This window comes from Dysidea avara, chromosome 3 (assembly GCF_963678975.1).
Source record: "Dysidea avara chromosome 3, odDysAvar1.4, whole genome shotgun sequence".
NCBI lineage: Eukaryota > Metazoa > Porifera > Demospongiae > Dictyoceratida > Dysideidae > Dysidea > Dysidea avara.
In genome coordinates, this window is record NC_089274.1 from 7,676,562 (window position 1) to 7,698,104 (window position 21,543).

The following is a 21,543-nucleotide window of genomic DNA, read 5'->3' on the forward strand; positions in this document are numbered from 1 at the left end:
GGAAGAAGATCGAGTCTGCAAAGTCAGTGGATGAGGTTGTGTAGAGTTAGTGTAAGATTAAAGTGGTGACAGGAGTTTGTTTATGCATAATGGAGTGCACCATAATGACACTCTGGTATTGTCGTCGTGATGCCAGCGTAGGCCACTTCAGTTCCTTCTAGCAGTCATCAGTGTTCTTACTCCACCTGTACAAAGTGGAGTCATATCTACTCTTAATCCATCGAGCAGCTCTATGCTGAACAGACTCTTAACAAGTTGATATTCTTGGTGGTATAGGGGGACCACTAATAGAGATAGAGAAAAATGTAACTACCAATAAATTAGCTACACTATCCATCTGTTGCTGGTCTGTTCTGGAACACTGTAGGTATGTGTATTATGAGACATGAGGGTATTATGAGACACTGTTTCACAGTGTAACTGAGTTGACTATTTCGGATTATGAAGTATGGAAAGGCAGGTACACTATATTATCCCCCTAGCTAGCTAATCAGATTTGTGGTTAGTATTAAATTATGGACATGTATACAAAACAGGCAAAAACAAATTGTTAGTAGGCCAGAGGCTTTTTAGTCTGTCCATTCCTGTTGTTCAGTGACCAGAGAAATGGTCTAAATTTTTCTTAAAGTTGTTGAGATTAATCGGTAGACTATAATCAGTATATCTATGATGATTTGAAAACGTTTATCGCTTAATCCTGCTAGATTCAACGCACTAAACCTGGCGACCCCTATTACCCCCTGTCCCGTAATCTGCTCTATTTTTCATCCTAAAAGTATTGATCGCGGTAGACTAAGAAATTTTTTAAAGGGAGTCGTGTAAAAATTTTTGCTCACGAGACATCTGAAGTACCTCGCGTGTTGTCAGGTATGAACGTAGAAGCGATATTAGACGGTTTGTTAATGACATTTGTTATTTTCAAGGATGTACAGGCCTCCTCAGCAAATGGTGCTCCTTCCCGGCTTCACTCCGATGCAAGCTGCTGGTCGAGGTCGGGGTAAAGCCAGAGGCGGAAAAAACCGTGGTGGTAGAAATAGAAAGAAGAACAAAAATACCGCGGTAGTTCCAGTAGCTGCTGCGCAACCGACTACTGCCACTACTAATGTAGCGCCTACCCACTTAATACCGCCCCCTGAAAGAAACGCGCCACCTGAGCAAGCTCAACCCATAGATGCTCAGCCTGATGAAGCACCGGTTGAAGAATCGTTCATGTCTAGTACTGAATTGATTGAGGACGCCATTGATGTTTCAGTTAATGAAGACTTTGCAGCTGATACGTGGCAGATTATTTCAGAAGAAACGGAGTCTCCAGAAATGAAAGCAGATGATTCAGAGTTTGCAAATGACACCTTATTGTCTGGTGATCTATTCTCACAAGAGTCAGTTGATGATGATTTGTTACTAGATGAACCAGACTTAGCTGGGGACAACACACAGCTTAATAATGATTATCAAGAGGATATTATCGATGTTAAAGTTGAGGGACCGCTTTCAACAAATGAGGAAGAATTTACTGCTGTTGAAGAGACTGTGCCTAAAAGTGAAGAGCAGGCATTATCTTCTGTAGAACACCCTCTGCCAGATGAAGCTGAAAAGACAGTTGAGGAAACATCCAGTGCTCCTAAACGTATTGCTATTTCACCGCCTAAAGATACCAGCAAAGAAGCAAATCGTAAATCTCTGCCACTAAAATGCGAGGTGAGCAATAAAAATTTGTACTAAATGTTGTAGTTAAAGCACTGCTGCAGCATGTGCACGAAAAATACAGCATCTGGGGGGGGGGGTGTATTTTCTGTACACACGCGCGGTGGTACTTAACTATGACATAAGTGTGTGTATGTGGTTGTTTCAAGAAAATTAATAAGTATCATAGTGTAAAATCCTTCTAGTGATCATACAGTATAGTAGGGATCATGGAGGTCCAATATTGACCAGAAACTAGTCTCACAATACCTTCATGGCACCATGGCAGTATTGGTTAGGTACTTGTGACCTCCTTACTGAGACCACCTTACTGAGACCACCTCCAGAGGAAGTTAAAAGTATAAGTGCTGCAGAAATTTTTTTAATGTTAGTTGCAGTTTTGAGATTGGAAGAGGATTGAATGGTGGGGCAGCAACATTGAATGATGGGCGTGATACTTATTTCTCTAACTTTCTTCGTGGTAGCCAACTGTCACTATCATTCATCTGGAGGCTTTCTTCATCTTTCTAATCTCCTATGATCCTGACTAGTGCACATGCCACTACAGTCTTTGTGAAGTATGTTGCATAGGATGACTTCTTGGATGTTTATTCATACCATTTTCTCCTCTCTTGTGTCTTTCTAGTTCATCACAAAGACATTTACTGCATCCATGGCCTTGCACAAGATCTCGTGTGATTTATATGTACAAAATACTAACTTATTCAGTGGGGCTTAATGGTGCTTTGTGCCATTGCCATATACTCGTCGTGTTTCATCAATCGTGAGGGATTTCAGTGCCCAAGAAGGTCAGGTATGCTTTTAAATATAAAACCATTGGGATTAGGTGTGCACTGTCATTACAATGATCATCCATAGTAGGGACTACAAAGGTGCAGGTGTGGCGCATGAAAAACATCACCCAAAAATCAGCCTCACTTTTCCCTGACAATGATGAAGCAGTATTGGTTAGGTAAAACTAAGCCCAAACATGCCTTCAGGTCGACCCAAAATGCTTTCAACAAGTTGCTATGAAATTTTTAATGAACGAAATTTTTTAATGGCTGAGTAACTGACTGATGCCTTCAGACAAGCATAACACAATAATGACTAAGGCTATGGGCTTAATTTTTTCACTGTTCAACTTGACTTTGGCCCAAGAGGTGCCTTTTGGCATATCGCAGTACGTACAATGCATTCTTCATGGACTTACCGGTGTCCTCCTTTGTGTCCCATTCATCTTTGCTGACAGCAAAAAGTGTCAATTTGGTAGTTAGCATGTGATAGTTTCCCTTCGTATCGGAAATTGTCTATATTTTTCATAGTGGCTACTTTGATTTTTCAAACAGTTCTTGATTCGTAATGCTGTGTAATGGGTTGAACATAACTGACAAAGAAGCGTAATGGATACTTAATTTTTCAGGCGACAATTGATAGCTGGGGCACACGGTGCCATTTCTTTCTTTTGATGTGGTATGGGTTCACCAGTCATAATAATTTTATTTTACAAAAAAAGTTAACAAACAAGTATACAATGTATAATGCTTCTTATTGTTTTACTGTGATTTAATATTGTACACTACTCCAACTTGTTTCAGTACTTTTTATCGATGTGCTATGGTCCCTACTCTAGTTGAAAATTCAAAATTTTTGTGTACTTATGTAGTACTGTTTGGCGATTTAACTCGATATAGAATTTGGCAGATAATATTTTGGCAAATGCTTGTGTCATACTGCATTCTCTCTATTTAGTTGGCTAAAAATTGGATATTTAAAGTCGTTTCGCCAAACTCGCCAAAATTTTGTGTCATATCTTAAGTAAAAGTGTTATTTTAGAGGACTGCTCTGCTGTAAACACCTACTGTCACTAATGTGTTAATGCTTTGAAGTAGGACATTAAGGCAAGAGGTCCAAAAAACCTATTAAGTGATTATTTAAAGCAACATCCTAAATTACATTTAAATGATTACTTTGCAAGTAGGCAGAAAAGTTGCAAGCAATGCATGGGTCAGGGTCCAATATAGTGTGAGGTTTTGTATTGACAACCGTGGCAAGAAAATTTTGTCAAGATAATTATAAAGTATAAAGATGCTACGTTATAGTTATATCCCGGTACGAGGGTGATATCATTGGTATTACACGAGTCTGAGGCAGAGCCGAGGACGAGTGTAATAACAATGATATCATCCGAGTATACGGGATATAACTATTTTATATCCCAGTGCGTGGGAGTGCGCAGAAGCTTACGGATAGTAAATTAAGTTCTGGTTTGAGTTCCTGTCACTGTGCTCAAGATTTCGTCCGAATTGTGTGGAGATTCTACTTCGTAGCTACAAGAGAGACCTTACATACTGCCTACAAACTGTAGCGAAGGGCGGTGTTATGAAGCAGCGGTTCCAGGTACGATTCGCCTTCGTCAGAAGTTGGTATAGTGGTATCGCGTGGTGTGCAAGAGAAAAATACAGACCAACAAGTGGCTACCTTAGTCCCGAGATAGAACGATGAAGCTAGAGGAAGTTAGTTCTTCACCATAGTGACCGTTGGGAGTGATTGCTGGAGCGAAAATCGTCACGGACTATTCTTGACATTTGTTAAACTATCGTATTGGTAACTTGTAGTGTTATTGTGTAAAGGATTAACAGTTTTCTTGTAAGATTTAGCTAGTTTTAAGTGCTGTATTGGTGTGTTTTGTATCAATATTTCTTTATTTGACTTTTTGTTCCATTGGTAAACAATACCATTCGCGGTTATTATGATGTCACGAAAGAGACTGAGTGGCTCCGCAACAGGGTGATAAGTTAGTTATCACTGGGTGATAACTAATATATCGTACAGTAGCAGCGCCGCTCTGTCTAGCTGTATGGTAGTTATAACCCAGCGCGGCGCTTTGATACTCCCACGCACTGGGATGTAACTAGAGATATTGTATGTGCCTAGGGTAAACGTCGATTTATAAGAAATGAATGTGTGGACTTCTGTAATAATAAATACAGTTTCTATGTTGTGGATAAGGCCTATTACACAGACTGTTATTACCAGTGTCAGTACTCTAATTTCAACTCCAAAGGATTTGCTTGTCTGAAGTTAGCTCTGCCATATGGCATTTGTTGCTCAACAGCCATGATAGTGTTTAATTTATCGATGGCACAATTTAGAATAACTATTGAATGTCTCCATATACTATTATACTGTTCAACAAAATTAGATCCTTAGTGCAACTGACCTGTAGGAACACTTTTTTGTAATTATATCTTGTACTATGGGTATCCATTGATAATGCTGTCACTATTGTAGATATGCAGAGTGTTTGTCTACCAAGAGCAGCATATGAGGCAACATCTTTCTGGAAGAAAGCATAAAATGGTATGTTTTCCCTATGCTGATTCCAGTCAATACTTGAAGTAACTTTTTTATTTGCTTATGGCTTAAACTGTGTGTATTGTATGTGGCAAAATGTTTGAGGGATTGAATTGGTTATTTCATTCCTTAAGGCAACGGCAATTCAACTGACTAGTCTACTACAAAATCTTGTGGCACTTTACCAGTATTTTTCCCACCAATATTTTGCCACAGACTGTATTATTAAAATAATTTTTATTTTCTCTTTTGTTTGCCCTGTAGAACGCGGAGGCTAAAGGTATGTACACTTCACACACACACATGCACGCACATACACACACATGCATGCGCGCGCGCGCGCGCACACACACACACACACACACACACACACACACACACACACACGTATATGTTCATTGCATAGATTTGATTTGTCACGTTTGAATATGTGAAGTACAATAATCCGTACTGCTTTGAGGTTCAAACCTTTGCTTAAGTGTTAGCTAAGATTAATAGTACATAAAATGGAAATGCAATAAGGTGATGTCACAATGCATACATTTCTATTGGAATTCTGTGTATTACGGTACAAGCATCCTTGTTACGCTTGCTGTGCCAATATCAAAGAGAAACAAATTGTGTAACAACAAAATTTCTTTACCAATGATTGTGAAACTTTAACTCCATAACTTCCTCTGCAAGTATAGTCCATACCAGCCTAGTGCGTACTTTTAACTGTGAACTACAGGGAATATCAGGAACAGTAGCTCAAAGAAACAGCAAAGTGTCTTGGTTTAAGCCTCCTAGCAATGCAACTTAAGTAAAAGCTGTGATGGTGACATACCTAGCTTCCCACAAATCTCAGAAGTGGAATCGACTATACAAGAAGCATACGGAGGTACTGTAAGCAAATGTACAATGACGTGTAACAGTTAAGGTGGCAGTCACCTGGATTTCCAGTCTGAAGTGCACCTAAACATTTATACCAAAAGACTCAATACCAGGTGATACACCAATTCTTATACCAATTCTTATACCATTCCTATGCTAATTTGTACAGTGATGTCTTGTTGAGAGTTGCAGCGTCACTTTGCATGAAACTCTTGGCCTATGAAGGCAAGAAATCTATTTCCCATTAGTATATGTAATGTGCACCAAGTAGAAACAATACTAGTAATTTTTTAAAAGGAGCCGAAATCCATTAACGTCAACAGGCAGTACAAAAGTCTGACATGCCACCCTGTGTCTACTACTAATCATTTATATTACGCAACAACAGAGGTCTCTTTCATTAGCGTACAAGAATAAACTGATGCATAAAGTATTTTAAACTCTCTAGCATACCATCTTAAACCACAGATGATTATATTGCCAAAGTTTTGTGCAAGCGACTCAATTCATCTCTGCTACTCTACTTGCTTTTAAGGGTGTCTTCCTTGATAAGTTTCACAGAACAACAAACTCCTTGTTGCAAAGTTCTGGTCAGAGTGGCAATTTAATATTACGTAAAACTAATCACATGATGCAACTGATGAATTCTTGTGGCGAGACGTATGGCTTTGCTTTTCAAAGGCTCAAAAACCACTACTTCCCACATTAAATTAATACGTTTAAATTCTGTCACAAAAATCTCTGACAAAGACCTAAACCCTCTCTGTAGTCTGTTAGATTACTGTTAGATTACTGTTTATGCTACTTAGAGCACTAATTTCCGTACTAGAGTACAAAACTGTCTTGTCCTTTGAAGTCATGCATTATGCAACTGAAAATTAATTTTTTTTCCTATCCCTTTTATATATGTGATGTTAGTAAGACGATATGGTGGTACGTTATGTAATGACATATTTGGGAACAACTGTACTTATTAGTGTTTCAGAATGATCTTGCTGAGTTGCACAATTCGTTTAGGACCAAAAGAAGTACTATTCCAGAATTAAATATGTTATAGTGATCATCGAATTTCTGGCTAATGTATTCTCCAGTCTTGTGAAACATGGAGTTGCATACATGCGCTTGTATGTGGATTTCCAAAGTCTAGCCTTGATATTTTAGTGGCGTGATTAATATATTTTCTAATTTCCTGTTGATTTTATATCTTGAACTTTCATCATTTCATGGTAAATATGTAGTGTGACTTAAAATGACATCATCATGGGTGTAGCTAAGTGACATGCTTCCACACTCACATCATAGTTCTTGTGTCATCTGAGAACATGTGCTATACATTATATTAAAGTAGTACATTGTCTAAGCTTACAAATCTAAGATATTAATTTATCACAGTAGGACACCTTGTATAGGTCATACTATATAGAATTTTTTTGTCTGTTTCATCCCAGTTGTATTGTTAACTGCACACACTAATCAATGCAGGTATGAAGGTGGACAAGTTAGCCAAGGCGTACTTTGGAGAAACTGAGCAAAGCAATGAGAAAGAGAAGACGAATGAGAAGATGAGTGATCAGAAAAGGAAATATATTGCTTACTCAAAATCTGCTGTCACTGTCCCGGGCATCTCAGATGCCATGCAAGAGTTCTTAAGACACCATGAGCCTCTCATAGGTAAGAAACGTCACCTTCAGTTGGTTTCCCACTGTTAGTTAAAGCGGCAGTAATAGTGGGTGAATTGCATGCGTCTTGAGTACCAGTAATGCCTTTGTCAAAGGCAACCATGGCGGATGAAAGTTCTATAAGAGAACTTGGTTAAAAGCATATCATGCTTTTTAGTGGGTCAATGCTGCTGTGCATACAGAGAGCGCTATTTGTGATACACCTATAGAAAAATGCATGGTTTGTCTCACCATATACTGTTTTTAGTTGAGCAGCCCACTTGCTTAAGGCTAGTGTAGCCTACGAGCATACATGTACAATAGCTTGTTAAATTAACAGTTGGTCACTTTTAATGTGCTAAATAGAAACTTGCAAGTGTTAATATTTGCATTTGAACAGTTTCAACAGTGCATTGTTAGTTTGTTGGATAAGAAATGGAGCGTATTGTAGTTTCCTTTGTAACTATTACCAGTTAGCATGCTAATAGTACTGCTAGTCATTTAATATAATAGTGTTTGCACCACCACCACCAGCAGTAGTTAAATGCATGAGGCTATTATGGTAGCCATGTTCGTATCAAGTCAGAGCATTAGTACTTGACTCTGTGACGTTTTACACCCAGTCACGTGTTTGCTTATCCTTTGTGTTCCAGTTTATTCAATTGTGGTTCAGTGGTGATGAGATAATGACCTTGTCACAACAATGGTGTGGTCTAGGCCACGTCTCAGCCGCCTGTGGTAGAAAACAGTCAGAGAATTTCTGACATGTAAACAACAAACATTCTTGTTTTTGCATACTGACTTAATACCCCAGCCATTTGATGTGTTAGCCATATGTCTAATGTGATAACATTTGTGTGTGTAAAGATTACTAAATCATGTGGCCTTAGGGCTTTTGCTGCAAAGTGCTAATTGCTGTGTTGAGTGCTTATTGTATTGTTTGCCCTGATACAAGTAGATGCTTGCATGTGCTGTTTTAGCACACAACATGACATGTTTAGAAATGAGGGCTACTGTTGCCACTGGGTTTGACAATGTAGGGCTGCGCCCCTTAGTCACTGTAGCACAGGCTGCTTAAGTACGATAACTAAGGTGCCTATTTTACTAGTAGTTGGATAATAGCATTCGGCTTAGCTGATTATTATCCATCTATCCTGGGGCACTGACAGCCCTTAGTGTTAATCATGCTATCTCCAATGGCAGGGTTGAAGTATGCTATTGAGGTTGGGAAGACAGTTGATGACCCCAACCCAGTGTACCACTGCTCTATTTGTGATGATCACTTTAACTCTGTCATCAAGGTCAAGCATTTCACCAATATGCGGCACAGAAAAGCTGTCCTGGTAAGGATGCACATGCGTGACGTATCAAACACTCGTTGCTCTTGCAATATCTTGGCTATACTTTAGTGATCCACCAATAAGGCAACCAGCATAGTCTGCTACTATTGCTGCACTTAAGTTGTAGTATAGCTAATGTGTGAATGTCACCTTGAGGTGGTAATTCTAGTGGTCTGCTAATCGGTGGATCACTATATGGTACAAATGACTGTAATATATACTTTTTACCAGTTAAAGGGTGCGACTTTACATGCGACTGCTTCTGAATGCAACAAGCCAATATAGGCTTGTGTAGCAGTAACCCTGCAGTATTTATGACTGTCAGATGACTGTCTTTTTCTCCAACCAAATTTCTGTAGGTTTATATACTCTAAACGTATGTTATTTCAATATGTCAATGGCCTAATACTCCTTTTCCTATTTCACATATGTGACCATCCCAGCAAAAGCCTACATAATTCATTCAATTTCCAAATTTCTTTTTATTGTCTCTCTCGGTGTTATCTACAGTGTCCAAGGAATGGGTTACCAAAGGTTCAGTCTGTTATGGCAGGTAGTTTAGAATTTAGCTATGAGAATAGGAATAACAAAGAAATAGATTTGTACAGTGACTATATAGAAATTAGCATTTAGATTTGCAGCCGTAACTTTGGGCTACAGGATTGAGATTTGGCTTAAAATGTTTACCAAGAATTCGTTAATAGTTTTAGGCCTGTATTCGCGTTGCATATATACGTATGAAGGAATTTCAAATGAAGAAAAGATGATCTTTAAATTTTTAGTTCAACAGATTAACTATGCGTTTTTGCTGAGGTGGTCACATATCTGCATTGTATGCTCAACTACAAGCTGTAGTGTTGTACTAGATAAAACTGTATGGCTAATTAGCCTTATTTAGGCGGGCTACAGTGTTTATGTTACAGCTTTTAACTGGTAAATTACAATGAGTCTATTGTATCCTTGTACAGAATCTAACCTTTTATAATTTATTGCTGCTGAGGCATCGTCGTTAGGTCATGCCTTATCACCTTGCTGATTGGGTTCCAGCTATGTTTTGCTGAAAAGCTATGCACATATTGTGTGCTATAGGATGCCATAATTGAGGCACTGTATAAAGCCAAATACTGAAGGCATTTAGCCCTATTTGCAAAGCCATAGACAGCTGCACAAGTGCAGAAAGGCATGCATGTGATTTATGAACTTGCAATCCTCAACCTTTTGTTGTTGATAGGCTGACAAGTAATGCATACACTAATACAATACAATACTACTGTCTTCAAAAATTTCTATTGATATCACAGAAAGCAGAGTTTCCTGAGAAGTGGGCAGAGATACAAAGGAGGTTGGGAGACAGGGAAGATGCAGCAGCTTATCGAAATGCTGCTAAGGAAATTGAGAATGAGTGTGGACGTCAAGTCCACCTCATCCATCGTAAAGTTGTCACATCAGGGCCACTGACTGGGGATAGAGAATTGCTGAGTAGGAGGGAAAGGAGGGTTAGAGCTCTGCTCAACCCTCCACTGACAACACAAAAGGATTACTTGCTTGACAATCCCAACCTTGGACCAGGCAGAGGTCCTGCCCCAGTAGAGTCAGTCCATGACAGGGTAGTGAGGGTTGTACCTGGCTCTATGAAGAGAGGAAGGGAGCCTGGTACCTGGAGCCCTCCACCTGCAGCTAAAAGGCTTGGTCTAGACCCACGTGATTATCGTGCAATGGATGATCTCCGTTATGTTGCTGGGCATGATGCACGAGAGCCATTACGATCGCCTTTGCAACGTCTGGGAGCAATGCAAGATGGCAGGCAGCCACCAAGGCAACCTCTGTTGCCTCCCAGAGAAGATCCAGCAAATTCCAGAGTATTTGCACCGCCACCACCTAAACCTCTCCTGTCCATGGACCTACCGGTATGCTACTGTGAAAGTGATTATGACTCATTATGCACACACAATTACTATGCTGACAACTTTGCCACTATGTAATAACTCAAAGGTCACCAAGTATTAATGATGGGTACAGTATAGAAACACTTTAGTGATTTTTTTTGTTTGTTTTAATACTACTAGGGTAACCAATGTTTCTTAGGAATGCCTTTAAAATGAATAGTCTAGCTCAACGCATTTGAAATTCCAATAAGCTCTACAATAGTGGGAGCTGTTTGCTTTATGAACTCTTGGCATTAGTAATGTCCATTACCATATTATAGGTTACACCGATGTTAGAGCTCTAAGCATCTTGTTATGATGTTAAGCTCATATTTAATAATTTCTCAATAAAATTGTGTAGCCCCTTCGACCAGAAGTTGTTGGTGGACCTATTCATGGTGGACCTATTCATGGTGGACCTATTCATGGTGGACCTCTTCATGCTGGCCCCCCCAGACAAATGCCAATCAAGGAACAACTGAGGAGAATGTTGGACACTATGGACTCCCAGCCAGTTAGTTCTGTGTGTGTAGTGTTTTGTATATTTACATGTTCCATATCCATGTGAAATAAGAAATTTCTAGTATTAAGATCAGTTTCTAAATTGTGATACAGTGAGTTAAGTGAATTTTTCACCTCCACAGCTTGATGTATTGATCAGGAATGAAGAAGATGCGTCGATGGCTCTACATGTTTCTAATAACCTCACTAAGGCATTGCTACACTTCAGGATGCATACTACACCACATGTAAGTTGTGACCAGTCATTGACTTGACTGTAGTACTTCTATAACTGTCTCAGCAAAAACCCACCTAGTTTACACAAGCATGCATTTCAAGAAAACAAAATAATGCATTGGTGAAATTATGCATGCTACAAAGAAAAAGTATGCAAGTTTTAATTGAGCTCAGGGAAGCAAGTCTCAAATCAATTAAGCTATGTACCATCTTATTTGCCTACTCATAGAGAGTTTGAATATCTTTGATTCGTTTCGGTAGTATGTGTGTCACATGCATTTGATTATGATGCAGTAGATTTTTGTCATTTCTTCATGTGTTACAGCTTCGTGTGTGTATGTGCAAGTAATTACAGAGATAAAGCTATATCTTGATTGATTTGCCAATTCATGGTAAACCTTTCTTTAAGTCAATTCTAACTCAATGCAGATGAAAGTTATGGCTGTAATTTTAGTGTAGTATGGTTGCTGTACTAATCTCCATCATAATAGGATGAAATTTGATAACCCATTCCTTGAACAATGCTGCTTACTAGACAAGATTTTTGCAGAGATGGTCACGTGTTTTACTTTGTATGCACAAATTTGTTAACAGCAAAACCTGTCTTTAGTGGCCACCCCCCACTGGCTAAACACAGCCACTATAGTACCATAAGCGTATTAAATTTTGTGGGCAAAAGTTTCGTGGTTTAATCTTGACAAGCCAGTTTATTTTCTCGAGGAGCCACGGGAAGCAAAAGTTGTGCTTTAAGGTCAATTTAAGGTCACGTTTAAGGTTTGCAGCTTGATAACAGTTTACTATTGTTTGCATATGGCTACTCCATTTACGCTGGCGTACTTATCTGGGACTAAGCAAACCATTTTGTGGGGTTGACTAACAGGTGCACATGTCCATGTCGTCGTCAGGTGGTACGTAGAATTAATATAGCTATTATGCACGTTAATAGTATGGAAAATGCATAGATTATTTTGTCAAAAGACGTGGGTACACAGAAGGCTATAGCATAGGTGGCAACCGTGATGGTTAATAGGTCTGCTCAAGCTGAGACGTGAGTTTTTAAATGGATTAATTTTCATGGATCAGCTTTATGTGGATTGATTTTTGTGGATCAGCCGCAAACCATGAAATCCACGAAAATTTATACACCACAAAAATTTATACGCTTATGGTACAAATTTTATTTCAGTTGGTATTCAGTAGTTAGACACCAAATTGCTGAAAAATTGGTTACAATGTTCATTGTGTGCTTGACATGAGCTTGTGTTAGATGCAACACTGTAAACAAGAGTCAACTACAACCCAGTTGATAACAAACTGGCTAATGTGGTTCATCGTGTGACCACTGATGAAGTGTTATTTATCTCAACTTATTTACATGTTATTCTTTTTTAATTTCTGTAGGGTGATCGTGGTGAACTGGGATCTGTCTACTCAATGTTTAATAGACGCTAGACAACAACATGATTAAGATTTAGAATGTACAGTTTTAGTGCTTTGTACACAAGGTGTAGTATTAGTAGTAGTATTGGTAACCTTAGCACATACAGTTTAGTAGAGGGTTGTAGCAGTATTTTGTATGCACATTTACCCATCTTTTTAATATTTTTTGTGCTTTTGAATGCTACACACTACAAGTCTCTTGTCCTTTGTATCACTTTCTTTTTCATTGTTTTTGCCTGCTCGGCTTTGTATGCGTGTTGGTGCAGCTGCTCGTAGGGGCGGTAGCATTGGTGTCGTGGAGACATCCAGTTCAATATTTGCTGTGCGTATTGTAATTGACTGTGGACGAGGGTAGAGTCCCTTCAGTTGCATATCTTTCAACCACAACTCGATCCTCTGGGTCGTATCCATTTTCCTGATATAGCAAGATCATTCGTTAAGTAATTTGCTTCCGATTGGCAATAAAATGTACCCATTAGTAAAGTTTATTATTGTATGCATTTAAAATAACACAATATTGAATTGGGTAATGTTTCCATGTACACAAGTCCCATTGGTCTCAGTATGTCATAGGATAAAGCCATATTGGTAAGGATTGTGTACTGATTGTTGTTGTGGCTATGTGAAGCAGTTTCATTACCACCACTCAATCCTCCATACTTAACTATGTAATAAAATCATAGCTAACATTTGTGTACAAAAAAAAGATACATTAAAATTTTGTAATGATAAAGTCCAGAATACTAGTTGGGTATGTGTAGGAATTTACAATATTGCACACTAGCAAGCCCAATAGATAGATCCTTACACAAATTGTATCTACACTACCCCAGCTATGTAGTAAGGAGCATAACTCACTGTAGATGATTCTTTGTAGCTTTCGTCAACACTGGTAGTGTTAGACTTGACTTCATCAAGTGCAGGCAAGACATGATGTTGTATTTGATGGCTAGTTCTTGTGCACTGTAGCCATCGGCTGATTTGAGGGTGCAGTCCGCTCCGTTATCAAGTAGAAGACCAACCACCTTATAACTATAATGTAACATGTATATAGTTGTGTGTGTGATTGTTATAGAGTAACTTACTGGCCTTCCAATACTGCCAAGTGTAGTGGGGTCCTCATGTACATGTCAAATAGATTAGGGTTGGCCTTATATGCCAACAATATTGTACTAGTTGGTAGATGTCCAAGCCATGCAGAGTAATGGAGTGCCTGGATCGGTGTGCATGTAACATGCCAAATAATACAGCAAAAAAGACCTCTTGAAATACAATTGGAATAATTACTTTCATAGAACTGCATTATTAAAGACCTAAGACAAGGACAATGTTAGATTAACATCTTTCTGACCTTGGTCTCTTTGTACAACATAAAGAGCTATGTTGCCATTACATTTATTTTATCCTTTGTCAACTCACTGTTGTTTTATCTTGAGGATTTACTGCATTGACGTTAATTCCCTTATCTAACAAGTGATGTATAAGACGCATGTTTCCATCTGATACAGCCCTCGTAAGGTTGTTCTGGAACTTTGGTGGTATAAGTCTAATACAATGAGATAAGTACAGATATAGGAAGAACGTAACTAGCTAATTTAATATAGGGACCTTGTACATTAGAGAGCCCTTTGAAACTATACAGTGCTCAGTGTCTCCATCTGTGTAGGTAGATAAATTGATTGCTAAATAAAATTATAATGTTCATATTATTGTTAAGCTATCTGCTTCTCCAGACTTGGATGTAATCAAATTGCATACTTTTGAGTGCACACAGGCTTAGTTATTGTAGCAGTACATATGCAGTAGGCACTAGCCTATTATGCTGGCCTAATTTTGAGCATAATAGGTACCTGAAAGCATCAAGCATAATGCTAGCATAATAGGCAAAATACTTATGTCATACTGTAAACAAAAATGCATGTCACTGAAAAAGGTGGACAGAACAGTTGATGCCGCAGTGGAGAATAGTTATTTGACACAATCATTATTATAGTTTACAATGCAGCCAAATTCTTAATGCACAACGAACGTTAACTTTTACATTTAACCAGTTGTTCCTGAAGCTAATGCTTTTAATTTTGCCTATTATGCTATGCTGCAGTGCTCAAAATTTTTGCCTATTATGCTTAAAGTTTTCTGCAGTTCCCATGTTTTGTTACTTTCCAATGGATAATGATAAACTTTTGCTTCAGGAACAACTGGTTAAATGTAAAAGTTAACATAGGCTGGTGCCTAATATGCAGTACCAGTATATCTGTGTTCTTGGTATCCTGTATAGCCTTTGTGCCCTTACTGGAAATATTATTGGACCTTTTTAAACCTTTTGTCATCTTTCACACGTGCAGTATGTAACACCACTCATGTAACTATACCACCTCCCCATTACAATCTAGCACATGGGCTGGAATTTAGAACTGTTGATAAAAGCACAGTAATTATTTAATATTTGGTGCCTATATATAATATAGCTACAGAGCTATAGATGTGGTGCCACATCTGCAAAGCTGCATACTTCATTAAGCTGTTAGCAACTGTTTCTGAGTAGTAGCTAGCTGGCTAAAATTTTGAAGCTGAGTTAGCAGAAACACAGCTGTAAGCGCATAAGATAATAGGACTTGTCACAACAAGACAGCTGCTGCTGCTGCTGATACACGCGGGACTGAGTTCTCTGTATATACCTGCATGGCGGTAGCGTCTTTGTAGTCTTCTCTTTCTCTGCATACGCCACGTCAGGAAGCAAACGTTCTGGCTTGCTTTTCTCCTTTTTAGGCTCCATGGAGCAGTAGCTAGTTATAAAGTTGCACCAGACCAGCGATTTGGGAAATGTGCGAATAGGTCTACCCATAATTTTGTCACATTTGGTGCATGAAGCTCGTTACTATAACGAGTGGAGTTGGTGCAAAATGTGGGAAAGAAGATGAAAAAGAATCTACCACTTTTCACTATTTCCTTTCTATCAAGAATTACGTCACCATTTCCTGTGGTAAAAGTGATGACACGCCCACTTGGTTAAGCTTTTTCTCTACCTTTGTGGCTTCGCCGCAACATTACACACTTTGTAGACGCGTAGTAATTCCCTACAGCCAACGTGACTTGGTGGGTTCCGTGGACAAGTCAGATCGGGACAGTTGCAACTACTAAAGGTGAGAAGAAACACTCTGGGCCACGTGAATGGTTACGGCGACAAGAAGGGACGAGAAACTGAACCAATCGATTGCTATAATTGATCTGTTTGTAATCGATCTGCATTTGTACTGGTGCGGGTGTACTTATGTCACTACGATACACACACGGAGCTACAAGTTTGTAGCTATATCTGATTACTGTGATGGATGTGTGTGTGTAGTTGATCGATAGGATAGATTGCGAGTCAAACCATTCTGTGTTCGCTACAGGAAAGGATGACTCAGCTCTACATTGGCAATCTTAGCGCCGAAGCTGACGAAAAAACTGTACGAGCTGTCTTCGGCAAGTATGGAGTAATCCGTGACACAGTGATGAAAAATGGTTACGCCTTTCTGGCGTTCGACAACCCCATGTCAGCCGATGCTGCAGTGAAAGAGATGAATGGTGAGTGTCGTGAAGCTCTGTAACCGCACTGTCTTGTTAGTGTGCATTTTGTATTATCAGCTACTAAGTGCTAATTTTTTAAGCTTATCGTCAATTTTCACCAATAGGAACTGATTTGCTGGGCTCACATATAATTGTAGAATTGTCACACCAGCAAAGAACCGGGAGGTAACTAACTGACAGCTTTAGTAGAGAATCTTCCCAACTTAAATTATTTTCTGCAGGAAGAAAAATATGTGTGGAAGAGTTGAAGTCACCAACATCCCAGACTATATGAACTGGCAGGTAGCTAGCTATTAAACAATAATGATCATCTAGTCCCTTTTATTCATGTTATTTTAGGCAGTAGAAACTTTGTTAGGCTCTGTTGGCACTGTGATAAAAAGCATTCCAGAAGATAGTAAGCACAAAAGATAGCTAACTGGAAGATGCAAGCATTTTTCAAAACTAACCCCACAGGTGATTTCTGTCCGCCCACAAAAGGGATAGTTGTCTTTGAAACCATAGAACAAGCCCAGAGGGCAGCTAACACGTTTACTGGAGATGAGCATTCCCCAAAGGTGAGCAGGATATGATTTTGACCTGCTTGATAATATGCTAATTGCTGTGGTTTGCATTGTACTGTGGTAAGCTGCTCAGTGCTGCACACCACAAATGTTTACATGTTTGGTTATTATAAGAACTATGTACATTGTTTGCCATGTGATTTTAGGTTACTTTCATTGAGGAAGTACGGCGGCCATCTTCTGCTGCTGCATCGCTGCGAAGCAATGGTAATCGTGTGCCAATGAGTCCAACGTCCAATAACGGCCCGATGTCACCCATACGTTCTACCAGTGACTTTCCTCTCCGGTGAGAAATTGTCCTTGTTGCTTATAACCCAATACTTTAACTAAATTATTTCACAGAATTCTTGTGCCTAATGAAATGGTTGGTGCCATCATTGGCAAAGAAGGTCTCACAATAAGAAACATCACACAAATAACCAAAGCTAGAGTTGACGTCCATCGCAAGGAAAATACAAACTCAAATGAAAAGGTAATGGTGGGTTTATATGGTGTACACTTATATACTAAATTTTCCAATAGGCTATTACTATTATCGGCCCTCCAGAGTGCTGTACAGAGGCCTCTCACCTCATCATGAAGATCATGCAACGAGAATTATTGATTACAAGTGGACTATTAGAGGGTGGTCAGATTCTTCCTGACCCATTACCATGTGTCCCTTTGAAACTACTGGCACATAACGAACTTATTGGTAGAGTTATTGGTGAGTAGCTCTGATTATAACGTCATCCTTTTAGCTTAACACTTCAGGCAAGCAAGGTGCTACTCTAAAAAGAATAATGGCAGAAAGTAATACAAAGATAACTATCTCTAAGTAAGCAACACAAAGCTATAGAAGAGTAAGAGTTAAGTGTTCTTGTATTACAGAATTAAAGACCTCACCCCATACAATATGGAGAGGACGATCACAGTACTGGGCACTGTGGATAACTGCAAGAAGGCTGAGTCACTCATCAGCACCAAATTAAGAACAAGTTTTGAGAGCGACATGGCCCACCTCATACCAACAGCTGTAAGTATTGCTTGACAAGTTACCGCCAAAACCAATTCAGGTGCTCTAGCTATTAGAATTTTTGCTATTTTGAAGGCTTCAGTTGTTGTGTGCATGTACTTGTCCTTGTCTAATATTTATATTATTGTTTATGTTTGTTATAGCAGCAGCAACAACAACCCCAGCCCAATGGTGGACAGCAGCTCACAAATGGTAGCCCTCCCTTCTCAAGCCCCTCCCCAGACACCCCACCATCCAGTCACCCGTCCATTCCAACATCACCCACGTCGCCATTTCATTCATCTAACTTTTATTACAACAATAACAAAGTTGAGTTTGTCAGCGCTGCACAGAACTCTTGTGGAGCTCTGGAAGTCAACGGTCTCACCGGATTCAGTCAGCAACTTGGCAAACCCAATGATAACCCCTCATCAAATGTTAATGGGCTCTATGACTTTCCTGATCCATTTGAAACTGTTTTACCAAACAATTCTGATCCTACATCAGATCTGATGAATGGTCTACCAGACATGATGTCGTCACTTGAATTAGAGAGTAACCGGAAGACCAGTCTACCGTCCCTTGGTGGAAGTATTTGGGCTGATAATTCTCTATTTAGTCCAGTTTTGGGGAACAGCAATGGAAGCAATAACGTCTCGTATGGCTGGGGTCCACCAGGTGAAAAAGTCACATCACCTCAACCATGGTCAGATGGCCACATGATGAAGTCAACAGGTTTTCAAGACACAGCTGACGCTATGGTAAGTGCTAGTAATAATACAACTGTTGAGTGTAAATTTGTGGTGATAATTGTGAGGAGTTGACAGTATTCAAAGCTTAAAGTGACCTCAATCAACACATAGTAGCGAAGCCATACTGTATGCCGAGTTCCTACCCCACTGCATGACACAGTGGTACACAGGGTGATAAAACTTTATGTCAAGTGTAAATTGTCACAGCTAATACAAAAATACATCTGTAGTGTATGTGTTAAAATGTTAGTGCCATTTTTCCTTACAGACTTCACTTGGTAACTATCTGCCAAATGACACTAGCAACTTTTTCAGTGAAACTCGTGTGGTACGTTTAACTTTACATGTAGTTAAATCTTATACGCTAATCATTTTTTTCTATAGGTTAACACTTCTTATCCGTTCAGTCCAGTCTCAATCAATTCACCCACCATTCCCACTGATAGCAACCCCATGATATCTAAGCCTAAGCTAACTGGTACTCCCCAGAAGGTATTAAATGTTGGATATTATCATAGCAGTACATTGTGGTCATTGTTGTATTATATATCTAGAGTAATATTATTTTTATTATAATGATGTCTTGCAAATTAATGTTTCCCTTTTCCTCTTGCAGGCCATCACTGGTGACTTGTTCACTCCAGAATTTCAATGGAGAAATGTGAGTCAGCAGCATGACTCATTCCTTGTCTCTGGCACTTTGTAACCTGATCTTTCTTGCCTGCCATTCCATTCCTATTTATGGTATTGCACTTCCTTATTTAGACTTTGAAGTTCAAGTGCTGTGGGTTGTCCTTTGTCCCATTAGTTTACATAATATTTGCCTCAAAGGATACCTGAGGGGTGTGTCCTGCATGTTCAATTATAATGGACACACAAATACTATCACATGACCAAATATCTGTGGTAGTGGGTGTACATTGTTACTTTTCTTTGTGTAGAATGTTTTCACGTTTGATGATCAATTCTTGTATGGAACCGACCATGCACTTCAGGTATGTATTTTTAAAAAAAGTTTATTGAATTATAGTATTATTTCTAAATTCCAGACCGCTCCACTTTAAAGATACTTCATCTCTCATATTTTCCATCATCTCACATCATATCATCAACTTATAATAATTATTAGCTACTTAGTCATTATTCTCTCTCAGTTAACAACTTTTCGGATTTATTCAGCATCCTGGAGATCACTTATATGCAATTTATTATTAACTCAGCATTGTATTTAAGAAGAAGTCACGTAGATAGAAAGTTTTTACAATCACTCAAGACTCATTCCACTTTTTATTGCTGCTAGCCACTTTAACCCCACATTAATTCCCTACCGTATTTCATTTTATACATTCAGTACTGACAGGTATATCATTTTATAATAGAACAATATTATGACATTATTTCCACACATCTGGTGTTTAATGCATGACTGTAAGTTTTCTTCAATTATTCATCATTGTAACAGCATATCTTTCAGAAGTGCATTGTTCTTATATATTTATTTAAATCTGCTGTTATATTTGTAATTACATTATTATATTAAACATACAAGTATATTGGGAACTCCATAACTGATAGAGTTATAAATACTAAAGTTTTGATTGTATGTGATGAGCTCAAGGTTTCTATTATAGACAACAAGCTAGTGATGCATGCCATAGAGATATGCGATAAAAGTTCAATTTGGTAAACTTAAGTGCCAGCATACAACCAATGTGACTACAGTAACAACTTCCCAAACTTTGTGCACAATTTACACACATTTGAAGTTTGTTTAATATGGGCGCTGAGTGATAATATCGACCATGAAGTTTATCTAGTAAAGGTCTAAATAAACCTTGCTTTGCTGTAAGATATATTCAGCTTCTAAGGGTTTAGAGGCCTTGCTTTGCTTTTTGTATTACCTTAAGTGACCTATCATCTTTTAAGGGTTTTAAGAAAAGTCATGAAGGACTATATTCAGTCCAGTTCTGATTTACCACCCAAGATACCTCCTAGAATTTGACCTCTGGAGTTACTTGTAAAAAGCATTTAAGCTCCTCCAAATTGTATATACAAGGTTACATATGTTTGCTAGTAAGATCAAAGAGATCTGAGGCCACTTATCCTCTACACAACAGATATGATTTTATATCATGAGTTGACCATTACAATTAAAAAATCATTTTAGAAAAAAAAACTACAAATGGTCTGTTGCTTTCTTATAGTCCGGAACGTGGATCCTGATTCCAACTTCTGGTCGTCGTCTGGTTTTTGATTCATCTACAACATCTCCAGGTTTGTTCTTCCGACTGGAAAATAATAAAACTCAATTACTTCACGTTTACATAAAAAACACATTAGATAAAAATTCAGAAATCATACAGGTACTATGAGAAACAGCATTCTGGGAAGCACTGAAAATTTGCCTATCAGTCTAATATGGCTAAGGCAGTCGTAGGATGAAGGTGTAGTGGTAAGGATGTGGCCAATTACCTTCTTCTCTTCTCTTCCTGTATGGCTTCTAAAATAGACTGTCCAATGAAATCGCTCTCAGCACAAAAGTCACCATCAGGGTCGTACAACAAGTCCTGCATAAGCATACAAGTGATATTATGTATATCTCTGTGTGATAAAATGTGCCCTTGTGAGTGTAAATTTGCTGCACAAG

The 21,543-nt window shown here is 38.7% G+C and overlaps 4 protein-coding genes across 6 annotated transcripts in view; 2 read left to right on the forward strand and 2 right to left on the reverse strand.

The window, feature by feature from the left end:
• The first annotated feature begins 780 nt into the window (after positions 1 to 780).
• LOC136249188 (uncharacterized) lies at positions 781 to 13,198 on the forward strand. Its single transcript, XM_066041139.1, has 10 exons — positions 781 to 867; positions 924 to 1,698; positions 4,978 to 5,046; positions 5,305 to 5,320; positions 7,396 to 7,584; positions 8,775 to 8,914; positions 10,213 to 10,818; positions 11,198 to 11,350; positions 11,481 to 11,585; positions 12,976 to 13,198. Exons 2-10 carry the CDS (start codon positions 925 to 927, stop codon positions 13,024 to 13,026), a joined length of 2,103 nt encoding a protein of 700 aa, XP_065897211.1. The 5' UTR covers positions 781 to 867; position 924; the 3' UTR covers positions 13,027 to 13,198.
• On the reverse strand, positions 12,982 to 15,904 carry LOC136249190 (ankyrin repeat domain-containing protein 2-like). The gene is made up of 5 exons (XM_066041144.1): positions 15,693 to 15,904; positions 14,434 to 14,560; positions 14,100 to 14,227; positions 13,873 to 14,046; positions 12,982 to 13,429 (listed from the first exon to the last, which is right to left on the reverse strand). The coding sequence occupies exons 1-5, from the start codon at positions 15,857 to 15,859 to the stop codon at positions 13,171 to 13,173; spliced, it is 855 nt and encodes a 284-aa protein (XP_065897216.1). The 5' UTR covers positions 15,860 to 15,904; the 3' UTR covers positions 12,982 to 13,170.
• Positions 15,905 to 16,007: 103 nt separating this feature from the next.
• LOC136249189 (insulin-like growth factor 2 mRNA-binding protein 2) lies at positions 16,008 to 20,419 on the forward strand. Of its 3 annotated transcripts, none has more exons than XM_066041140.1 (17): positions 16,008 to 16,157; positions 16,410 to 16,584; positions 16,692 to 16,752; positions 16,809 to 16,869; positions 16,927 to 16,984; positions 17,044 to 17,144; positions 17,297 to 17,436; positions 17,493 to 17,622; positions 17,673 to 17,856; positions 17,904 to 17,967; positions 18,021 to 18,165; positions 18,309 to 18,905; positions 19,165 to 19,224; positions 19,281 to 19,388; positions 19,513 to 19,557; positions 19,838 to 19,891; positions 19,946 to 20,419. In XM_066041140.1, the coding sequence occupies exons 2-17, from the start codon at positions 16,416 to 16,418 to the stop codon at positions 19,958 to 19,960; spliced, it is 1,992 nt and encodes a 663-aa protein (XP_065897212.1). In that variant the 5' UTR covers positions 16,008 to 16,157; positions 16,410 to 16,415; the 3' UTR covers positions 19,961 to 20,419. The 3 variants fall into 3 exon arrangements, with proteins under 3 accessions (XP_065897212.1, XP_065897214.1, XP_065897213.1); XM_066041142.1 differs by having other exon boundaries at positions 18,312 to 18,905; XM_066041141.1 differs by having other exon boundaries at positions 16,114 to 16,271.
• Positions 20,420 to 21,016: 597 nt separating this feature from the next.
• The window catches only part of LOC136249186 (ubiquitin carboxyl-terminal hydrolase 40-like), a 42,022-nt gene continuing 41,495 nt past the window's right edge, over positions 21,017 to 21,543 (reverse strand). The window contains exons 38-39 of the mRNA XM_066041138.1: positions 21,369 to 21,463; positions 21,017 to 21,184 (exon numbers count right to left, since the gene is read on the reverse strand). Coding sequence (XP_065897210.1) covers positions 21,073 to 21,184; positions 21,369 to 21,463 — 207 coding nt within the window. The 3' untranslated portion in view covers positions 21,017 to 21,072. The remainder of the gene's footprint in view (positions 21,185 to 21,368; positions 21,464 to 21,543) is intronic.

Excerpts from the sequence above, each read along its gene's own strand:
- LOC136249188 (XM_066041139.1), top strand. The coding sequence starts at position 925 with ATGTACAGGCCTCCTCAGCAAATGGTGCTCCTTCCCGGCTTCACTCCG. Across the intron at positions 7,585-8,774 it reads ACACCATGAGCCTCTCATAG|GGTTGAAGTATGCTATTGAG; the intron begins GTAAGAAACGTC and ends CTCCAATGGCAG. Across the intron at positions 11,351-11,480 it reads ACACTATGGACTCCCAGCCA|CTTGATGTATTGATCAGGAA; the intron begins GTTAGTTCTGTG and ends TCACCTCCACAG.
- LOC136249190 (XM_066041144.1), bottom strand. The coding sequence starts at position 15,859 with ATGGGTAGACCTATTCGCACATTTCCCAAATCGCTGGTCTGGTGCAAC. Across the intron at positions 14,228-14,433 it reads ATCCTCAAGATAAAACAACA|GCACTCCATTACTCTGCATG; the intron begins GTGAGTTGACAA and ends ACACCGATCCAG. Across the intron at positions 13,430-13,872 it reads GCTACAAAGAATCATCTACA|GAAAATGGATACGACCCAGA; the intron begins GTGAGTTATGCT and ends TTGCTATATCAG.
- LOC136249189 (XM_066041140.1), top strand. The coding sequence starts at position 16,416 with ATGACTCAGCTCTACATTGGCAATCTTAGCGCCGAAGCTGACGAAAAA. Across the intron at positions 16,985-17,043 it reads AAAAAGCATTCCAGAAGATA|GTGATTTCTGTCCGCCCACA; the intron begins GTAAGCACAAAA and ends CTAACCCCACAG. Across the intron at positions 17,437-17,492 it reads ACCAGTGACTTTCCTCTCCG|AATTCTTGTGCCTAATGAAA; the intron begins GTGAGAAATTGT and ends ATTATTTCACAG.